The sequence below is a fragment of the Aphanomyces invadans genome (genome assembly GCF_000520115.1).
Source record: "Aphanomyces invadans strain NJM9701 unplaced genomic scaffold supercont1.72, whole genome shotgun sequence".
Classification (NCBI taxonomy): Eukaryota; Oomycota; class Saprolegniomycetes; order Saprolegniales; family Verrucalvaceae; genus Aphanomyces; species Aphanomyces invadans.
The window spans coordinates 111358-126024 of NW_008580217.1; the positions used below are offsets into that span (position 1 = coordinate 111358).

The 14667-nt window shown below is 53.9% G+C and overlaps 8 protein-coding genes across 10 annotated transcripts in view; 3 read left to right on the plus strand and 5 right to left on the minus strand.

Moving 5' to 3' along the window:
• The window catches only part of H310_14499 (hypothetical protein), a gene marked incomplete at its 5' end in the record, with an annotated part of 4977 nt that extends 2944 nt beyond the window's left edge, over nt 1-2033 (plus strand). The window contains one exon of the mRNA XM_008882375.1: nt 358-2033. Coding sequence (XP_008880597.1) covers nt 358-708 — 351 coding nt within the window. The 3' untranslated portion in view covers nt 709-2033. The remainder of the gene's footprint in view (nt 1-357) is intronic.
• H310_14500 (hypothetical protein) lies at nt 622-3598 on the minus strand. Its single transcript, XM_008882376.1, has 3 exons — nt 2624-3598; nt 2349-2568; nt 622-2304 (listed from the first exon to the last, which is right to left on the minus strand). Exons 1-3 carry the CDS (start codon nt 3576-3578, stop codon nt 711-713), a joined length of 2769 nt encoding a protein of 922 aa, XP_008880598.1. The 5' UTR covers nt 3579-3598; the 3' UTR covers nt 622-710.
• Nucleotides 3599-4088: 490 nt separating this feature from the next.
• H310_14501 (hypothetical protein) lies at nt 4089-6006 on the plus strand (the record flags this gene model as incomplete). Its single annotated transcript, XM_008882377.1, has 8 exons — nt 4089-4341; nt 4394-4479; nt 4531-4745; nt 4803-4854; nt 4901-5127; nt 5175-5471; nt 5520-5676; nt 5728-6006. The coding sequence occupies 8 exons, from the start codon at nt 4089-4091 to the stop codon at nt 6004-6006; spliced, it is 1566 nt and encodes a 521-aa protein (XP_008880599.1).
• An 83-nt stretch (nt 6007-6089) lies between these two features.
• H310_14502 (hypothetical protein) lies at nt 6090-7274 on the plus strand (the record flags this gene model as incomplete). The annotated part of the gene is made up of 1 exon (XM_008882378.1): nt 6090-7274. The coding sequence occupies one exon, from the start codon at nt 6090-6092 to the stop codon at nt 7272-7274; it is 1185 nt and encodes a 394-aa protein (XP_008880600.1).
• H310_14503 (hypothetical protein) lies at nt 6698-9479 on the minus strand (the record flags this gene model as incomplete). Its single annotated transcript, XM_008882379.1, has 1 exon — nt 6698-9479. The coding sequence occupies one exon, from the start codon at nt 9477-9479 to the stop codon at nt 7392-7394; it is 2088 nt and encodes a 695-aa protein (XP_008880601.1). The 3' UTR covers nt 6698-7391.
• Nucleotides 9480-9990: 511 nt separating this feature from the next.
• H310_14504 (hypothetical protein) lies at nt 9991-11065 on the minus strand. Its single transcript, XM_008882380.1, has 3 exons — nt 10311-11065; nt 10126-10264; nt 9991-10078 (listed from the first exon to the last, which is right to left on the minus strand). The coding sequence occupies exons 1-3, from the start codon at nt 11022-11024 to the stop codon at nt 10035-10037; spliced, it is 897 nt and encodes a 298-aa protein (XP_008880602.1). The 5' UTR covers nt 11025-11065; the 3' UTR covers nt 9991-10034.
• An 81-nt stretch (nt 11066-11146) lies between these two features.
• On the minus strand, nt 11147-11458 carry H310_14505 (hypothetical protein; the record flags this gene model as incomplete). Its single annotated transcript, XM_008882381.1, has 1 exon — nt 11147-11458. The coding sequence occupies one exon, from the start codon at nt 11456-11458 to the stop codon at nt 11147-11149; it is 312 nt and encodes a 103-aa protein (XP_008880603.1).
• A 1398-nt stretch (nt 11459-12856) lies between these two features.
• Nucleotides 12857-14598, minus strand: H310_14506 (hypothetical protein). 3 transcript variants are annotated; one of them, XM_008882383.1, is made up of 4 exons: nt 14352-14598; nt 14275-14306; nt 14150-14222; nt 12857-14103 (listed from the first exon to the last, which is right to left on the minus strand). In XM_008882383.1, the coding sequence occupies exons 3-4, from the start codon at nt 14183-14185 to the stop codon at nt 12937-12939; spliced, it is 1203 nt and encodes a 400-aa protein (XP_008880605.1). In that variant the 5' UTR covers nt 14186-14222; nt 14275-14306; nt 14352-14598; the 3' UTR covers nt 12857-12936. The 3 variants fall into 3 exon arrangements, with proteins under 3 accessions (XP_008880605.1, XP_008880604.1, XP_008880606.1); XM_008882382.1 differs by having other exon boundaries at nt 14150-14306; XM_008882384.1 differs by having other exon boundaries at nt 12857-14306.
• Nucleotides 14599-14667: the final 69 nt, after the last annotated feature.

The following is a 14667-nucleotide window of genomic DNA, read 5'->3' on the forward strand; positions in this document are numbered from 1 at the left end:
AAGCCCCGGTTCTTGCGCATCTTTGAAGACCGCCTCGGAGTCCGGAATCGATCTAACTTTCCTACCGTCGTGGTCAAGTCGTTCGACGGCACGCCAGCCTTGACCTGCGAAAAGAACTACGATAGCGTGATGAAGGTAGTCGAGACGATTCAGCCAAAGGTGTTTGTACACAGCATGAATTGGCCCCAGTTTCTCCGTCCTGGAGGCTCGGACTCGGACTGGCACGACCCGACCAGTCTCCAATGCTGCGCCGCTGGCTACGTGGACAAGTGCACGTACCAGCGGCCGAAAGATGTCGTGAAGATCGTGAAGCAGTTCGAGCGGGACATCACGCGATTCACAAAACTCGGGATTAAGGTGTTTGTGGCCACGATCAACGTAGAAGGACCGCAATTCAATCCTTACCACATGCTGAGTGGCAACGATGTCGGGGACACCTCCCCAGTGTCCAAAGCGGCCTTTCGCCAACAAAACAAGTGGCTGCTCGAGCTCGTGGAGAACGCAACTTTGGCCGCCAATGCCACGATCATCGACTACTCGGACAACTACTGCTGGAACGACTCGTGCGGCGTTGTCGACGACCTCGGCCGCCCAGTCATGAAGGACAGCAACCACTTAACCCGCACGTTCTCGCACGAGTACCTTGGTGTGGTCGATCAGATCGTGCATTTTGCTTTAGCCCAACTTGCAAGTGAACTTAATGAATAATGTTATCCAGTACGAAGCAATGGAAAGTTGACTGCTTTGGGCTGACGCTGAGGCGTGAAGAACCCGTAGGATTTTGTTGGGCTGATGCTGGTAGCTTTATCGTCGAAGAAATCGGCCGCCCACGTCGGCACCGCTGTCGACAGACCCCAAGACGACGCTCGGAACGCATTGTAGAAGGCCACTGCGCCGTCTACTCCAGCGACGTTTCCTTTTGTTGAAGACGCTCCGCTGGAGGGGAACCCAATGTTCATGAGTTGCAGCTTGGACGAGGGGTAGATGGCCGACAAGTCATTCCACCAACGGTTCAGCGTAGCTGTCACAGCGTCGGGGGAGTTGACTATGTCCGTGTCGTACAGGGATAACGTCACGCCGATCACGTCACAATCTTGGCCCAAGCGGATCATGTCGGTTCGAAGCGCAGGATTGAGCCACTCGGTGGCCCGCTGCACGGTGCCCACTCTGACGGCGGTTGCTTTTGCTTGAGCAATGCGGTCTCGAACGGCACGGATGGCCGCACCGATCTCGTTGGCAGTGAAGCTCGTCCCGCGGTAGGCATTCTCGCTGCCTACAGTCACGGCCAACACGGTACTGGGAAAGTACTTGATGGCGCTTAAGGCACTCTGCACTTGGTCTTCGTACCACGCCTCCCGAGTCATCCCGATGCCAAGCATCAATTTGAGACCCACGGCCGCAGCAAATGGCGCAACGTCAATACCATAAAAGTTGGAGTATTCTGTGCGAATGGCGGAAAACCGCGTCCGAATGAGCTGCAAGTCCAAGCTAATGGCAGCTCCGATGTTCTTGAGATCGTTGGGATATTCATCAGCGTGAAACGGCGAGTACGCGACCCCTTGCGGACCACGCTGGCCCGTGGTCGTTGTTGGCGTCGGAACGGGCGCAAGAGGCGGTGTTGGTACTGGTAGGGAGGTTGGCTGCGGAGCTGGAAGATCTTGGCGGAGTAGTGGGTAGTTGGCCAGTTTCGGCAACCTTGTGATGGACGTGAAGAAGCCAAAGTGCTTTTCCAAGTCGGCCGACTGAGTCGTGTCGTCGGGTCGGAGGTCAAACATGGAGTACCAAAAAGCCTCCCCTCCCCCGGCTTTGGGGCTCCAGTTCTGAAACGCGTTGTAAAACTGAAACGAATTCGCCAGGCTTGGGATGTTCCGAGGAGCAAACGACGGGGCAGCTCCCCCCGTGGGGAACCCAATTTCGGTGAGCCGAAGTTTGGACGCGGGGTATATGGCGAGCAATTGGTTCCAAATCGCATCGAGGAGCCCCAGAGGGTTCCTTGCGTCGTAGTTGCCGTCGAAGAAGGGGTAGATATTGACGCCAATGACGTCGCAACTCGCAGCCAGCCGAAGCATGTCCGCACGAAGGTTCGGGTTGAGCCACTCAGTCGCCCGCTGCACCGTGCCGATCGGAACGTAGCGACCAGACCCCTTTTGGATGCGACTGCGGATGGTGTTGATGGAGGCAATGATGTCGTCGGCCTTGTATGGGCCACACGGAATCACGTTTTCGTTACCGACCAAGATCGCCTTGATGGTGCTCGGGTAGCTCAGCGCGGCGCCAACAGCATCGTCGATCTGGAATTGGTACCTGCGATCGATAGTAAGATCTTGAGACCATGATCTCGACATTACCATGCCTCCCGAGTCATAAACACGCCGAGGTACAGGCCCACGTTGTACTTGGCGGCATATCGGACGACTTGATATCCCAAGTACGACGAATAGTACGTGCGAACGACCGAAAAGTGCCGCGACATGAGCTTAAAGTCCTCGTCCATGGCGCCTCCCAGCAGCGCCGCGGAGCCCCCATTCAGGGGGTACGCTGAGTTGTGGAACGGCGAATAGCAAACCCCTGTTGACGAAGTGGCGTTTGCATCCAGGCGGTTGCGACTATGGGACGACACTACCTGGAATGAACATTGTGAATGCTCCAGTTTCGAGCTCCAACGTCGGGAGGAGATCTTTCGCGGTGCCTGCGTCGGTGACCAACCCAAACGACTTGACTTGGGGCATCCCGATGCGCGTGAGGGGATCATCCAAGCGCAGGTCAAAAAACGCCGCCCAAATTCCAGCGAATGTGGAACCAGTGAACGCCTGAAAGTACACTTTCGCATTCTCCTGGTTCAGCGCCACTCGCACCGGGGGGTTTTCGCTGCCGGTCGGATACCCAGTTGCCGTGATGATCAATTTTTCTTCAGGATAGCGGGCGGCCAAGTCGACCCACGTCGATTCAAGCTGATCGAGCGGACTGGACGACGAGTAATCTGGGTCCAAGTACGGATATGTTTCGACCCCAATGATGTCCACGGCCGAGGCCAGACTCTTGAGATCACTTTCTGCGCTTAGCCATGCATCAGCCCGTTGTGATGTCCCAACAGGAACAGCTACCCCAGTTGCAGCTTCTAGCCGCATCTTCAAGTCCGTCACGCGAGCCGTGATGTCTTGGGCCGTGGCGCTGCCGTACGGACTAACGTTGTCATTGCCGACAATGATGGCTTGAACCGTGCCAGGATACGTGAGAACAGCGGAAATCGCAGCGGCTACCTGATCCTCATACGAGTCGTTCGAGTCAGGAGAGGTTTGGCCAAAGTCGACACCGAGGAACAGGCGGAGGCTGTGTTTCTTGGCAATGGGTGCAATATCGACACCAAAATAAGTCGACTGGGCAGTGCGGACAAGGCCATAGTACGGCTTGATACTGGCAAGGTCGGCATCAATCGTCCGTGTGATTTGAGCAATGTCAATAGTCGCCAAGTCGTCGAGGGGAAATGAAAGGCTGTGCCGTGGGGAGTAGAACACGCCCGACTGCCCGACTGCAAGCAGCAAGGGCATCACCGCCCACTTCAAGACATAGCGCAACATAACGAATTGAACAATGCCAGCGTCATGGCAAACAATTCAGCGCAGGGCTGTCACGAGATGGAACATTCACAGAATGCGATAGGAACAAGGGATTCTAAATATATCTCGAAACGCCCGGGCACACGCGCCGGTTGCAGAGGTTTGTAGCCCAACTACGGCGAGATGAATCCGTGTCTGGTTGATCCAGCCCGTCACAATGTGACGTGATTCTATCGCACCTTGGACGAGAACCTCGAAACTGCGATGAATGTCCCCAACCGGCTTCGCATTCGCGACAATTTTGGTTGATAAGGAATACGCTCACCTCACACGCCTTCAGCGAGAAATAGTGTCAGCACGAGATGCTTGGCGCGGCGACTCGAGCGGGCCAAGCTGCCTGGCCGAACAACACAACAGTTCCCCCTGATCATTTATCGCACGCTTGTCAAATGTCCACTTGCAACCTTCGTGTGGAAGTATAACGTTATACAGGTTTTTCCTGGAAAGGCCGTTTGGTTGGTAAACATGAACATGTCCAAGTCAAACTGGGTGAACACGGACGGAACGGCGGACAATGCTCAACCGCCGATGTCTCTGCGCTACTTGAACGAGTTCGTGGGAAAGCTTCAGTGCGGCCCCCAGCTCCTGCAGCTCCAGATCTTCCCCGATGCGAAGGAAGTGTCCGAGAGCATGGGACTTTTCAATGCGGCGCGGCGTTTCCTGGATTTGGACGGCGCAGACGAGTCCATCGACGGAATCGTCGTGGTGGGAGACGGTTCGACACGTACGTGCACTTCGCTCTGGGATTGAATGACGTGATGCTATTGTCTATCCAGCTCGAACAGCAGTCATGTTTGCCTATCGCACGAAGGGATGGACCTGCTACAGTGTCGATCCCGAGATGCGACTACCTAGCGATGCAGTACGGTGGCCGCGTGGCTTTTGAAGTAACCAATTATCATGTTGTGTCCAGGAACCTGTGCCATGGGACGGCATTGAAAAGGTCGTGCCGATTCGAGCCAAGATTGAAGACATTCAGATTAACCTTCGCCGCGCAATTGTGGTTCTTGTTCACGCCCATGTGACGCTTGACCAAGCGCTGTCATCGATTCACGCCGAAAGCATTGTGGGGGTGCTGACAGTGCCATGCTGCAACTGGTATGGCAACCAAGAACGACTTCTACAGAGGTACGAAGTTCCATCTCGATGGAGTAATCGATCTTCAGCTGGTGGCGATTGTGACAGACACCCCGACATTGTGTACGACGACTTTAGCATCCTGTCCGACCACCGTGAAGTACCAATGACCATGCATCCACCTTGTCTTGCTCATCACGCAGTAGGTTCGAGTGTGGCGTAATTCGACCATCGCGACCACCGAAGTAGCGCTGAACCAATCTGGAAAAGCCATGACTGGTTGCGTCGTCAAAACTTACGTGAATCCCCAAGCTGCCATCGATGCTAAGACTGCCGCGCTGCAGCACCTGCACGACGACACAATGACCAAGATGGCGCAGGGGACCACCACCAGGTCCGAGCTGTGGGGACCTCTCGTTTCGCTTTTGCAACCGTACGCTTTTCACTGCAATTGTGTGATAGTGATTTCAACTAGCACAGATTTCTTGTTCTCGGCAGTCGCGTCGGCGTCCTGGGCGATGCAAATCGTGAATTCCAATCCTTCCTACTCCAAGAAACCCAAGCGACGACCGAGATTTTTCAGTTGACTCATAAGTACGACGTCGTGCTAGACCTGGGTGCTTTGCATGAGTGCCTCTACTTGATCGAGTCTCGAGTCGCGTCCTCGTTGGTGCTAAAGTTATGCAGCACTATCCAAAGCACTTTGGATGGTCCAAATGGGGTGTTTGTCTGTGTTACGCCGCGTCGAAAGCTCAAAGGCAGTTCCTTCTTTGCACAGTACGTCAGCCCGTTTCCTTTGGACAAGGAGTCTTGAGTTCTGTCTAGTCCATCGCTGAAATGGCGACTGGAAAGCAAATCTCTTGGCTCCTCCTTTGTGCTCATGTGCCGAGAAGCCTTGCCACACGAAACTGTGCCGTCCAGAGACCAAGTGGTGGCGGACTTACACCGAGTCGCCAACGACTTCAAGGAAGAAGCGACGTTGGTACGGCCTCATTAGCCCATAACAGTTCAACTGGTAGCGTGGTCTGGTTAGGTTCAAGGCAATATCAGCGGAATTCGCATCAAAAGCCGAAAGCTTACATTTTTGGATGTGAATGCAAGTGGCACGACGATGCAAGTGGTGCTGAGCCACAGCAGTCTCAAGCAAGGTGCTGTGGCCAATCCCCAAGACGTTGCCCGGTACTTGCACGTTGGAGACACCATCTCCGCCAAAGGAACACTTGAGACGCCTACAAAGCTCCACGCCGTTGTGATCGAAGTCATGTCAGGTCGAAGTGTTCCTGGCAAACGCCGATACGGCATTCAAGAATGAAGAAACCCCGAAACCCCGTAACCTCGAAACACCCAACTCGAGTTTAAAACACCTGAATGAAACAAAATCGAGCTAACGAGAACATGAGCGATTCGCCAACTACAACAGCGGCACGTGCCGTGGACCAAAGTGTGTCTGTCGAGTCACTGCGAGCGCAGCTGCCATCGCCCAGCATCAAGGCCAAAGAGGTCACAAGCCGCTCGCATGCATCCTTTGGGACGTGGCTGTCGGTTTTCTCCACCGGTCAATGGCGCAGTGCCCAAGTCATTGACGAGAAGGACAATCTCCTGTGTGTAAGCTTCACGGATGACGACGAGGAAGACATGTGGATCGATCGTGAGTCGCATGACATTTCGTTCGACAACGTGGACGACTCGTCCTCACTCGTGGCCATTGCCCGGCCACCAGGGTCTCCACAGGATCAATTTTTGGGCCTGGCAAACCATGGTAACATGTGCTTTCTGAACAGCCTTCTTCAGCTGCTCTATTCACGACCTCAATTCCGCGACGCTGTCCTTCGTACTCCGCCTGCAAATGCCACGGAACAGTCTTTGATGGAATGCTTTCAGCAACTTCACCGAGGATGTGGGACCACAGGGGATGCAAGTGCTGTGCTGAAGGCCGTTGGACTCGACATCGGTCTGCAGCAGGACATCCAACAAGTGTATTTGCTGCTTATGGATTTGATGGAATCTCACCCGGTAACTGAATGCGTCACAGGCTCCATTCTGTACTCGATCGGGTACAAGGGCGAACTTCGCGTCAGCACGGCTGGATTCCACTGCTTGTCCCTCGATGTGGTGGGCGTTAAATCCCTTGAGGAATCACTTGCAGAGTGGGCAGCACCAGAGTATGTCGACGACTTCGATTGGGACGAAAAGTCCTGTGGAGTCACAGTTACCAAGCAATCGACGTTGAGCGTGTTGCCGCCACTTCTGCTCTGCCACCTCAATCGATTCACCCTCAACTACGACACCTGGGCGACCGAAAAGGTCGCATCATGGCTTTCTTTTCCAATGACATTGTCTTTCCGGGAAGAATACGTGCTCCGAGGCATCGTAGTGCACTGCGGCGATGAAGCTTCCTCAGGACACTACAAGGCTTATCTCGACACCAACAACTCGTGGATGGAGTTCAACGACAGCCTCGTGCGGCCGTGGGACGTCGACACCCACCTGCACACGGATTGCTTTGGTGGACCAGGCACCGACCAATGCGCCTACTTGCTGTTGTACGAGATGCAAGTCACGGTGGAAGAATGTAACTAGCCGTGCACGTATCTATTGGCACGAAATTCTCTGCATGTGGCACATGCTTGGCTGGATTTCGTTCAAGGCTTAATTATAGTACAAACAGGAACAACATCGCCGACGTCCACACGTGTGTTACCATGCTTCAACGGGCGTATTTTGGCTGCACGAAGACGTTTGGCAGTTTCCTTCCTCCTTGGGCACCTTGGGCTGCATGGCGGCACGAAAGAGGTCGGTTTTGTATCGCTTGAAGAGCTGCGTGAGCCCTCCTTCGACGAGAAAGGCCTCCTCGAGCGCCGTAAGGGCGAATGGAAATGATTTGTCGCCGATCATCACTTGGCGCTTCGGTAGGTCGACGCTGACGGTCGAGCCTTCTTCGGCCAGCTTGTGAAAGACGGGATCGGTGATGACGATGCCAAGCAGCGCGTTGTTGGGCTGGTTGCGGGCGTAGATGTAAGCAAAAGATTTCGCGATGACTGCCTGGACTCCCAGGGCCTTGAGACACCTCGCTGCTTCTTCTCGCGACGACCCCGACCCAAATGCCGTCCCAGCAACAATTATGTTGGCCCCATCCCGGCATTTCTTGACAAAATCCGGCCGTGTGTACGCAAACGAATAGCTCGCGAGGACCTCTTCTTCCGTCTTGCAGTCTGCGGGCCAGAGAGAGGACGATGGGTTAAGTCCCATGAACTGGGCGGGAATGATCGCATCCGTGTCGACATCGTCTTCGAACACCTGGACACGACCGGTCATGATGGAAGAGGTGGATGCACGCATTTCGGAAGCGTCCGCGGGTGGCCGTGTAAACACGACGGGTGTGAGGTCGGGTGCAGGCTCCGACACGTGAAAAGGTGCTTGAGCGGTGTCCGTCGCGCTGGTGTTCCACTGGCGATAGGCGTCAAACAGAGCAAAGTCGACTTTGGCAAGCAACTCGGCCGGGTCTGTCACTTGCATGCGGAAACTCGAGGCAGCGACAGCTGCGGCAGAAGCTAGGTGGCCGATGGAGCCTTTTCCCATGCGGTTGCGGAAGTTGCGGTTCTGACTACTCAGCCAGACCTCGCCAGGCTGAGCTACATCCGCGCCGATGCCAACGCAGAACGAGCACGATGGAACACCGACAGTGAATCCTGCCGCTTCGTAGATGGACAAAAGACCGAGTTCTTGGAGGTGCGCCACGATTTGAAGGGAACCAGGTGTCACGCGCTTGTTGCCAGGGGTAATGGGGCAGCCGGCCAACAGCCCTTGCTGCAGCACCAACGCGCCCAAAATCAAATCTTCTTGCGTCGTCGTACACGCACCGATGAAGCATCCGTCAAGAGGCATGCCAGCAACGTCACCGATAGGAACGCAATTGTCCGGCGATGGATGAATGGCCACGGTGCTACGCACTTCGTCGAGGTTGATCACGTGGTGGGCTGCGTAAGTGCAGTTCGGGTCTGGCTGAAAGTAGAGACCTTCGTCCTTGTGCGAGGTGCGCTTAGCGCACACGGCGGCAGTGATCGCGTCCGCAGCAAACACACCCGCAATGCCACCGAACTCCGTGGTCATGTTTGCGATCGCAAAGCGCGCGTCGTCGGAGAGGTAACGGAGGCCATCACCGCCGTAATAGACGGCACGTTCAAAGGCAATGGTGTTCCGCTTCAAAGTGCCCAGAATATGGAGAATTACGTCTTTTCCGCCCATTCCAAGTGGAGGCTTGCCCACTAACTCGATGTACACGACTGGGGGAACTTTGAACCAGGTTTGGCCTGTCACTAGCGGCATCACGACGTCGCCAGCGCCAAGTCCCGTCGCAAACGCGCCCATTCCACCGGCACTGCATGTATGGGAATCGGCTCCAATTACAATTTGACCTGGCTGTGCACGTTGGCGTGCAAACTCGGTGTGCATGATGGTAGTGTTGGGTCCCCAAAAGTCAGTCAACCCGTGCTCCTGGGCGAAATCGGTGGCGACTTGGATCAGTGCTTTTTGCTTGGGGAGATGGTTCACGCGAGGGTCAACTGTGTGGTCCACTGCCAACCAGAAACGGTCAGGGCGGTGCAGCCGTGGTCGCCCGATGGACGAGTATAGCGTGTCCATGCCTTGGAATGTGAGCTCGCTGGCAAGAGTCCAGTCCGATTTGACGCAAATAACGTCTCCCTCTTGGACGCACGGGACAGAAAGGCCCACGGCATGGTGGCATAAGATCTTCTCGATCACGTTCATGGGAGGCAGCGGTGTCATCGCGGCAGAAGATCCGATTATGATCGCCAAGTCGCAACCATTTGATCTTCACCGAATGCGCAACCAAGGGAAACCCGTCTGGGATCTTCGATCAGTGCAATTTTAGTACCGGTTAATATTAATATTTGAATTGGATGGTGTAGTATAGTTCAAAATAGATACAAACTACTTCCTATTTCGTGATTTAGTATCCGACATATACACGAGCCCATACAAATGGCAAGTGACTTCCAAATCTCAGGTTTGCGCAATTACAATGGCATTGGCGGATTGGTCACTTCAGCATGATGACGCTGGAGGGGTCGATGCCGTGCGAATGCAGCGGACAAGGGCAGGACCTCGTCCAAGGATGTATGACGAAGGTGCATGCTTCACGCACGACACACGCGGTGTGAAGGTGGTGAGATGCGTCGAAGATGCAACGGAATATTTAATGGTGGCGTTAGAATTGAAGGCGTTAGCCAAGCTATTCGGCCCCACCAAGACCTAGTTTGTGTATCAAGGGATAAAGGGAAACAATAGTGATGGCATTTACTCATAGGTATTCTAACAACTCTACTCGTCAAACGCTGCTTTGGTCGAATCGAGTACTTCTTGCGCTACAGAGCGTATGAGTCGAGTTCCATGCTTGACAACAGTAACGTACCAACACTGGCCACGTCCGAGCAGGCCTGACTGCCATACGCGCCATTCAACTTGGTCAATGCAAACTGGTGCAATCGCAGGTTGAGATCCCTGTCGTCCTTGTCCGCCCTAGTCTTGAGGGCTGCCAGATTTGACGTGCACTAAACAAAGTCCATCAGGACCTTCACAAGCACCGACCTAACGTACCACAACCAAGGCCATTAGAGCTCTGGCGTTGTTCGAATCATTGAGCTCCAACGAGTGAGCCAAGTGCTTCCGTGCAACTTTCAAGTTGTCGTAACCTCCGATCGTGATGTAAATTTCGGCAAGGCGTTCATGGAAGAAAGCGTTGAGTGGGTTGGTCAAGATCAGCTCCTCAAAGCAGAAGGCCGCCTTCGCGTAATTGCCCGCGGACACGTGGAGGTCAGCCAGTTCGCTCCATGCCCCAGCGTCAGTCTGAAAATTCTTCAGAAGCTTGTTGAGCTGCTCGATGGCTTCGTCGATCTTGCCTTGGGCTTTCAGAATGGCGACTTGTCGCTTGATGACGAGCATGTTGGACGGGTTTTTCTGCAGCATGTCGCGGTAAAACGCGTCAGCTTGAGAGTACTTGCCGTTGGCCTCCAGCGCCATCAGCTCAAGCCGCAATACTCGAGAGCTGTTCGGGAATCGGGTCTTGAGAACTGGAATGTACTGATTCACCACGTCCAAATCATGTAAGTCCAAGGCTGCCAAAATCGTTTGCTCAAATATGGTGTACAGCACATCCGACGAGAGGCCACCGTCGGCAATCAACTTTTTGCCGACCTTCAGCACAATCGCCGGCACGCGGATCTTCTCCTTTCGAATATAATCTAGCAGTTCCACACAGCTCTTCCTGTCGCCGGAGGCCGCTGCTTCGACCTTCTTTGTGTACAGGTCCATCTTGACTTCCTCTGCGGTTGTGGAGAGGGGACGGGGAAAACCTCGTGTAATTTGATGACTCTAATAAAGAATACTTCCAATTTTTTATATAGCCTGTTCTGTGGAAATGGATCGTGTCCACCTCAGTCATGCTTGACCTCGTCGTTCGCCTTGCCTCCGACCATCGACTCGGCCATAGATGACACCTTCTCCACAACAAAGTTGATGGCCGGTCCACTCAGCACCCCCATTACAACAAGCAGGTACAGCTGCGAATCTTCGTCTTGAGGCAAGTAGCCCGCCGCCGCACCAAGACTGGCAACAGCGAGGGCAGATACTGCCGCCACCGCACTCTTCACCAGTCCCGTGTTTGAGTTCCGAATAAAGTTGGCACCAGCGCTGTCGATGATAACGTTCAAGAACACGATTCCAGCCACCACCGGCCACGAGAGCATTGGCCACGCAACACCTTCCATTGCAGCACGGCAAAATATCTTGTTTTTTCATGGCATTTCGTTTTGTAGAAATTGTGAAATAACTCCCCAAATACCTGTCCAAAAACGTCAATTGCTGTTTGTTTACTGGTCGGTATTCAAATGGATCGGCGGCGGCCTAGTTGTTCCAGTCCACCTGCACTGTCGCTGCAAGCAGCCGATGGATGGATCAAAGGTACCGTTGTATCCACAATCCAGCCACGACTGCCACCAGCACACCAAGGTGGACTGCGACAGTGGCGGCCGCAAGAAGAAACCGTGTTTCAGAACACTCCTCGGCCCTGTCATGCTGGTGTTCCGACAACAAAGCACGGGAGCAGCGATTCCCAATTGTACGTACAGACATAGCTTGGACTTGAAACACGATCGAGAAAAAGACGAAAAATGCCACTTGGAGGATCGACACTGCCAGCAGACTACATTGGCCTAGTTCGAACGGTGACGCAGTGGATCGTGCTGGGGGAGAAATACGCCAAATGGTTAAGCAAAGCCAGCAGAGCCTCGTGCTTTGCGATCGTTCAATGGAAATCCAATGGCATTCCAGGCGGCAGTCATCGTTGCGAAAGCCACCGCATACATAACAGTTCTAGTCAGTTGTACGGCCACAGCTGAAATTGGCGCCATAAACCATGGACAAACCAGGCATCTTCCGCAAAACCAGTGCTGCTTGACCATGCTGTAATGCCGACACGGAAGTCGTCGTACAGACGGGCATAAACCAGTGTAGGGACGTTTCACCCGATGGCAAACTGGAGTCCATTGATGCACCTACTTTAAAGCTAACTGCAGCGTTAACGCAGCTCGTACCCCACTGTGGCAATACTCAGAGCAATGCAACCCCTGCGGAGTCCTCATCGATATGAAACTAGGACACTCAACAGGATTTACAGTGGTGGATGCACATGACGCATATAGACAAACCAGACCCATTCCCAACAATGCCCTTGGCTAGTGCGATCATCATCACATACTGGGCTTCATCAAGTCGAACTTCTTCTCAATGGAACATCATACAGCGCGGACATTGCCACACATTAAACTATTTGCGACCTTTCGTCGCAGATTATGGTGGGCATCTAGACCTTACCGACTGGTAACTCACTTCGCCTCTTCCGGCAACGCAAGCAACAGCTATCCAGCACTTGCCATTACGATTGTGAAAACGTGGCAAAAGGCGCTGGGAGGCGAAGAAGGTGTGGTTGGGCAATTAGAAGCAGCCCGAATGGCTCCGCCTGCACTGCCGCTCCATGCAGTCGATGAATGACCTAACTCACGCAATGATGTCATTGCCTCAGGGCACTGTCGAGTTGCCCGGCTGCAGTTGTAGTCTGTGCGGCTCTGTTATGCGGTCGTTTCTTGCGTGAGCACTCGTGATGGAGGGCAAGAATCACAATAAAGCTCTAGTTGAGTTCATCGTAAAGGAGCGTCAGCTGCGCCCCTCACAACATGTCGGGTTTTCGTTTTTTCAACCTCGGGGACACGAGAGATGTTTGGGCTGCTTGTTTGGCGTACGCAGCCTTGATTTTGTCCATGTTTTGTTTGGAAACAAGTGCATGGTCTACGATCGGGGCTGGGTAATCCGTGCCTATCCTGCACTGGCACATCAGCTGGACCTCTTTGGGCGCTTTCCACGGCTCGTAAATGAACTTGTCAGGGAAATGACGCAATTCGGGCACCCATCGCTTGATGTACAGGCCTTTCGGGTCGGTCTTCTTGCCAAACGCCACTGGGGAGTAGCACTTGAAGTATTGGAAAAAGAAATGTGAGCACGACAGCCACTGCCAGTTGCCGTTGTTCAAAGCCCAGTCAAAGTCGAGTAAGTACAGCTCAAAGACTTTGGCGCCTTCTTCCCAGTGCTGCCAGAGGTCGCCCCTGGTTAAAAAGCATGCGACGGCGTGCCGAGCCAAGTGATGGATCCATCCTTCCGCCTTGAGTTGGCGCATGACGGCATCGATGAAGGGGAATCCGGTCTGACCGTGCTGCCACTTGGATATGATGGACGCATTTCGATCCCACGGAATTTGGCGGATCACTGGGTTGTGTTCCATCGTGTCGAAGTGCGGAATCGTGGCTCCTTGGAGGTAAAAGAACTCGCGCCACAAGATTTGCCCTGTAAGGGACACCGGCGGCAACGTTGGTGTTGTTGCTGCCGCTGTGATAGCTTCGAGGCGATGGAAGAGCAGGGTACACGAGAGGGATCCGTGGCTCAAGTACGGTGAGAGCACTGTAGTTGCTGGAGAGAGTGCATTTGGACTTGTCTTGGGCTTTTCAAACTGCTCCACCCACTTAGCTCGCTGCGTGACTTGCTCGTCCAATCGCTTTAATGCGTGGGTCTCTCCACCCGGATAGACCAGCGGCGCTTTTCTTGGTGGATAGGTCAACTCCTGCAGAGTTGGTACGCCAAATTCATCGTAGTCCAGTTTGGAATCTGTGGCAGGCAGTTCTGGCACCGGCAGAGGCGATCGTACCGGTCCCATCGCTCGAAAGAGAGTGCAAAAGGCGCTGTACGTGTGGAATGGAAGACGAAGCTTGGCACTTGCTGCAATATACTCGTCCGGATGATGGAGAGTGTGCCCGCACGTTGTCACGACTTGGATGTCCATCGTCTGTTCATCCTTTTCAGGTGCATAGAAAAATATAAAACAGCCCTACGCGCGCCATCTCGGTCACTCGCGCCGCGAGTGTCATTGACGCAGGCTCGGAATCGAATTCAAACGTAATCAGGCTGACGTTCCATCGCTTACACGCTTGTTCAAGCTGGTCAACGGTATCGTCACCTTTCAAGACATAAAGCCGCGACTTGTGGTGACTACTAGGGATGTCAGTGTATGAGTAGATTGAAAAGTCTTGGCACCGGAGGTTTGCATCAAGGTCAACGAGGGTTTCGAGGAGATGCGTGTATCGATTGATCCCGATATCTCGCCTGTCAATCGCTGGTTCTAGGGCATACACTGGGAACAACTGTTTGGCCCCGGCACTGACAGCTGCGTGCAATGCCGGGTTGTCGTGGAGGCGAAGTCCTTTCCGGAACCAGTGAAGCGCCACCCCACCTTCTCTCATCGCAGTTGCCCCGTGAATATTGGAATTCTGACGTCGTCGCGGTGAAATCTACCTGTCAAGATTGGACGGAGCCAATCAGGAATGTTTTCCCTCGATACACAATTCCCCCT